Source organism: Fukomys damarensis, unplaced genomic scaffold, assembly GCF_012274545.1.
Source record: "Fukomys damarensis isolate Sample0158 unplaced genomic scaffold, DMR_v1.0_HiC HiC_scaffold_12, whole genome shotgun sequence".
NCBI lineage: Eukaryota > Metazoa > Chordata > Mammalia > Rodentia > Bathyergidae > Fukomys > Fukomys damarensis.
The window spans coordinates 5,833,879-5,840,000 of NW_022900924.1; the positions used below are offsets into that span (position 1 = coordinate 5,833,879).

General features: G+C 43.4%; 1 gene segment (V, D, J or C); it reads left to right on the forward strand.

Moving 5' to 3' along the window:
• LOC104848304 overlaps positions 1 to 4,524 on the forward strand; it is a 9,348-nt gene extending 4,824 nt beyond the window's left edge. Inside the window, 1 exon segment of the V gene segment in view lies at positions 4,302 to 4,524. Within this exon segment, the coding sequence occupies positions 4,302 to 4,524 (223 nt within the window).
• The last annotated feature ends 1,598 nt before the right edge of the window (positions 4,525 to 6,122 follow it).

Sequence of the window (6,122 nt, forward strand, 5' to 3'; positions counted from 1 at the left end):
TCTTCTTCTTCTTCTTCTTCTTCTTCTTCTTCTTCTTCTTCTTCTTCTTCTTCTTCTTCTTCTTCTTCTTCTTCTTCTTCTTCTTCTTCTTCTTCCTCTGCAGGATCTCACTATGTAGTTGAGACAGACCTGGAACTCAATATGTAGCCCAGGCTGGACTTGAACTCACAGAGATCCTCCTGTCTCTGCCTCCCAAGTGCTGGGATTACAGGCATGCACCACCATGCCAGGCTGAAGTTTCTTATTCTTTATGGCTGAGTAGTATTCCATTTTATAAAAATACCACATCTTCTTTATCCAGTCTCCAGTTGTTGGGCAATTGGGCTGTTTCCAAGTTTTAGGTATTACAAACTGTTCCATTATACACATGGGTGTGCATAAATTGCTGTGGTATGGTTCTTTTAATTCTTTTGGAAAGATGCCCAGCAGAGGGATAGCTGGGTCAAATGGTCTACTTTGTAGTTTTCAATTTCCTTGTGTTTGTGAAGTTCTTGTCATTTCTTTTGCTATTGATCTCCAGTTTACACCAAAATAAACCACGTACTAGCTCATACAACATGTTTAAAGTAAATGAAAAGGAATTGAAGTTATCCCATGTACTTTAAACATGTTCTATGAGCTAGTATGTGGTCTATTTTGGAGAATGACCCATGTGCAGCCAAAAAGAATGTATATTCTGATTTTGTGGGGTGGAACACTGTAGACATCTATTAAGTCCATTTGTTCCAAAAGCTTGGCTCAATTCTAGTATGTTGTTGTTGATTTTTTGTCTACATGATCTGTCTATTTGTGACATCAGGGAATTGTGTTACCCCACTATCGTATTAGAAGCACACTGTCTCTTACAGGCCTGGATCCCTGGGAAAACTCAGGTATACAAAAGTTAATATGTTGTTTGCCCCATTAGTAATCTCTTCAGGACCCTAGAAAAAGCAATATCTGAACTTAAAGAGAGTGAACTCTTCTCACTAAGAGATATGGCAGATGAATCTCTCTGGGACATCTCAAGACACAACCTACACAGAGGATAAAGTATACACATGACTCATAAAATATAGAAATAGCATATAGAAAATATTTTAGTCAACTGGTATATTGCAAGGAGAACAAAAAAAGAGAGTTAAAATTAGTTTTAAGATTATTTCAAAATTTCAGTATTTGTAGCCCAGGTAGGGGAAAACTCTTTGATACAAACTTTCCTTTGAGGGAGGGATAAAAAGGCTAATATTCTGCTTCTTAATAAAAGAAGAAATTTTATAATCTTCATCTTGATTCTGATCTAATTAATTAATTAGATTAACTAGAGTAATTAATGTCAGAGATACCGACCAGCAGTCAAGGGAGCCGAGGACAGACTCACTTTTAAGGCCACCTAGGGTCAGGGTTAGGGTACCCGTTGGTCATGAATGCTGTAATGTGTCTTCTGTAGAATTAAGTGTAACTCAAAGCAACATGGAAGGGTCTCACAAGGATATGCTAGATTGAAAGAAGCCAGACAAAAAGGAATATATTTTCTGTGATTCCATTTGTAGATCTCAGGAAAACCGATCAATGGCCATTGTGCTAGTTTCTGTGATTGGCTGGTAATGTACAGTGAACAGAGAGGGAGGGAAGATTCCCAAGGTGTATAAGACATTTGGGGTCAAAGACGGGATGACTAACATGATTATAATAATTTTTCACAAAGGAGAATAAATATCGCAGAACACAGGAAATGGGGATACTTTAAATATGGGTAGGTAATGGTGTTTCTGTTATCCCACAATAAAAGATGTTCATAAAACAAATGGAATAAAAATTACTGAAGTTCACAGTCAGGACCAATGATGGGATAACACTATTCTGGAAAATACTAGAAATAGGAAAATCGTGGATGATTTAGATGAAAGACTTCCCAGATGGAGTTGGGGTTTGGTTTGAGGTGACCGCAGCTGGACTGGCCACCTCAGCCTATGTGTCCAGGTGGTGGGAATCAAGACTTGCTGTTTCCTGTAGACCTTTTCCTAGGAATGAAATCTTGTGAGTGAGGAAAGACTGAAGAACGGAGGAGCTTCCCTCCCAGACTACTGGCCATGGGTTCACTGTGGCGGTAGCCAAAGAAGCCACAGACCAGTCTTGAGCAGGAGCTGCTAGGTTTTCGCCATTTTAGCAGATGATAAAATGGTTCTTGTCTCGCTTTCCAATGGGTCTGAAGCCCTGTGAGAGCATCATGGCAGCTGCCGTAGGACTGACAGTGATAATCAGTCTCATCCTCGGACTGGGCCCAGTGATGGTCAGAGAAGCTGAGCAGCCGGACGTATAGCCAGAAAGTCGATCAGGGACCCTGGGTCTTAAATGCTATCAGTGCATTCGAGGAGTTTTGTGGCTATTCCTGGAGCGGTTGGTGCTAGCTCTTCCCGATATTAGTGCTGCTACCCACATGGGAGACGGTGACCTTCTGTTTGGGGGCTTTGGAAATGGAGGGCAGCTGAGCCAGCACAGAGTGGGTCCAGAAAATTAAAGTGGGAGAAACATGAAATGGTGATTTTATGTCTAGCTACAAAAGCAAAAAGCAAAATCCCATACTCTTCCCAGGCCCTTCTCTCCTCCCACATCTCATCGCCTGTGCAGTGTCTGTGTATGGGGAGGGCAGAAGGAGAGGGTATTGGTGTATGGTGGAGTCATCCCTGAGCCCTGCATTCTGGGCCCTCCAGCTGAGCAGTGCTTTCTTCTCCAACTGCCACCCACCTTACTCACGCTAGCCTAGGAACATTTTCCTCAACTGAGCATGGGTTAGTTTTCTGCATAGATCTTATGCTAAGCCACAAAACAAGTGTATACACGTAAGATGAGAAAATTCTTCCAAAATCATTTTGAAGGGCTGGTTTGTTTTATCCTGGTGGAGTCGTAGACAGTGCGAACCTGTTCTGGCACTGTGGCAACCATTGTGTAGAAGTATTTTCAACCTAAAAAGCTCATTCAAGCTTGCTGCCCAGGATGTTTTGAGTGGCTTGGTCATGCAGATGGGGATGAACAGCTGCACGGCTGACTTTGGTTCAAACTCAGCTGACACTAAGAAGAGTAGTCTTCAGTCTCTGGCTATTTTCTTTTCCCGAGTTCTTCAGAGGAATGAAATAATTCTCACATAAGCCAGATGCACATTTCGTGTGAGGCTCAAAATTCACCAGTTAGTCTCCAAAAACGATTTGTATTATTCGTTCAAAACACTCAGGTAAGTTTCAGAACGTGTCACACTAGGACCAGGGATTTAGTTCAGTGGCACTGTCCCTGCCTGGCAAGTGCAAGATCCTGAGTTCAACTCCCAGTATTGAAAGAAAGGAAGGAAGAAAACAAAACAAAACCACATAACATTCAAATTGAAGTACAGAGGCTGGGGATTTAGCTCAGCGGTTTGGTGGCCTGCCTTGCAAGTGTAAGGACCCGAGCTCAATCCCGGTACAAAAATAAAATAAAATAAAATAAAAAATTGAAATACAGATACCTAGGGGAGTATTTCAACACAGAATAGAGAAATACACAAATGCACATAGAGAGAAACGAGCAAAGCAAAGAGAAACAATGAGTGTGGATGTGGGAGACACAGTAGCAATGTCACAAACATCAATACATAGCTATTTGTTAAATGGGTGAGATGAGCTCTCACACATTCAGATCAAGAGGGCTCGAGAGGGTGTTGCAGATCTTTTCAAAGGAACCCAAAGGGCTTCAGAATGCTTTTCTGTTGCTCACTGGTCCATGTACCCCGTGAGAGTGGCTGCTTGCTCGCGGGCGAGAGTCCCCAGTTCATAGCAACAGCAGGTGCGTCTCAAACAGCGAATGTGATCTTGGGCTTGAGGGTCAGGTGGTGGAAGGAGATGGCGAAGGGCTCTATTTGTGTAAAGCGGGCCCAGGCTCTCCCCCTTCAAACTCAGTAGAAGACAAAGGGTCACCCTGAAATACAGCACCAGCTGCGGGGCCAGAAGATTCTTCTAACGTGAACACCGGGGCCTTCACTCCTCTCCTTAACCTTTTCCCACTCACCGTTCAGCTGTTAGAGATCTCAGATTTTCCGCTGGGCTTACCTTCTGCTTCTCCTCTTCGTTCCTAACGTGGGAATTGACCGTTGAGACATCGATACAGCTTGCTGTGTCCATGAAGCTCAGGGATGTCTGCTCCACCCTTCCTCCTCCTCCTCCTCCTCCTCTGCCAGCGCGCAGGTCAGGATGGTCCTCAGCTCACAGATCAGGACTCCTAAACCTGCTCCAGGAATGCTCCTCCCCCGGTCCTTTTCCCAACACATACTGCATTGGTTTGTTTTTCAGCGGACCACCGCAGCCGGCGCTGACTCCGTCACCCTCTGCGTCTACCTACCTCCCTGGGAGCCCCGGCCGAGCTCACCTGCACTCTGTGCAGCCAGCACAGAGCCTGCTGCATGACAGGCATCTCCAGAAGCCAGCGAAGGCACTGCAGCTCGTTATGTGGAGTAACAGTGACGGAAACCACGGCAAAAGGGACCGGGTGCCTGATTACTTTTTCAGGCACTAACTCTGGGGGCAGAGTGCTACTTAATGGCCCCCCAAATCCAGGCCGAGGACAAAGTTTACTACATCCGTGGCGTATCTGGTAGAACTGATGTGTCATGTGGGTAAAGCATGGTGACCCAGGTTAGAGGAAACATTTGACAAAAACTCTTCTCTGTTCCACTACTGAAGCTGCCATGCGTCTTTCAGTTTCTAGAGTCCTGAACCCTGGGAAACATTGCTTTTAAAAAAATAATGTACATGAAGAAACCCAAATAAATTCTTATTACTGCAAAGAACTCCCTGGGAACCAGGTTGCTGGGTGAAGTTCCTATGGAGGGTATGTCTGTAGCAATTATGGAAATACAACAACCACTTTTGTTTTGTTTTTTGTTTTGTTTTCTGAGAAAGGGTCTTGCTATGTAGTTCAGGCGGGCCTTAAAGTATCTATATAGCCTAGGCTCGCTCGAACTCCCAGAAATTCTCCTGCCTCAGCCTCCTGAGTGCTAGGATTACAGTTATGCACTACCATGCCTGGCTACTACAACATGGTTTGTTGTCTCCTGATGGTGACTACATGGAGTGCCACGATATTCTCCTTTCTGGGTGAACAGTGGGCTTGATTACAAACCACACTGTGACACGTCCCTTTTTTTGAATGGCTACTCTTTGAAGATAGCTTAACTTCTAAGACATTTTAGAATTCTGCCAACATACTAGAAAGCATGCTCTAAAGCAGCATTGCCCAATCTGTGGTCCACAGGCTGCATAAAACCTTAGATAGCTAGTCATGCAGCCCCCAAAGACAGCTCCATTATGCAGTGCTCTAGTACCCACTGCTTGGAGAAGGAAGGCACATAGTGTAGCGGGGAGTAGTGCATGCTCACTCAGCCTCCTGCGTCCAGTGAGTCAGATAAAAACTTCAGTGTATCTACGTTGAACTGCACTTTAGGTCTTGGAGAATAAAACTTAGTAAATACTAATGATAGTATTTCAACCTATCTATGTGCGTGCGTGCCTGTACTTGTGAAGACAGGCATTATTTTTATTAAGCGGATATGTACATTTTCCTATTTATTTTCACTCAACCATAACACATTGCCTGCGAATTTCCACATGCAATGAATAGAATTGCCATAAGATGTTTGACCCAAAGATACTTTGACCGTGCCTCTTTATTAGAGATTATAAGACGCATATTTTCAGAGAAGAATATCCCTCATTTCACAGCCATACCGTCATGTCGTAGCTTTTTGGCAATAGGCACATTTATGGCCAACTATTTTCAAAGGTGAAACACATGAGGAGAAAAAAGTAGATCAAAATTTGTGAAGAACACTGAGAAATCATTAAGAGTTGCATTCGCTTTCTATCAAACAAGACACGAATGCATCGGTATCACAAAAAATATGCTAAAACATTCAACTAATTTTTTATGTTATAATAGTAAAAGAGGGAGATTTGTTACTTGTATACATTAACTATAAAAATATATTTCAGGTGCAGCTCAAGACAATTCCTCTTTCCTCAGTGTCGCTCAGGTAAGCCAAAAGGTTGGGCACCCAAGTCTAGATAATTGGAGATAGAGGTAATTAAAATTTGAGGTGGCAGAAGGAAAGCTTT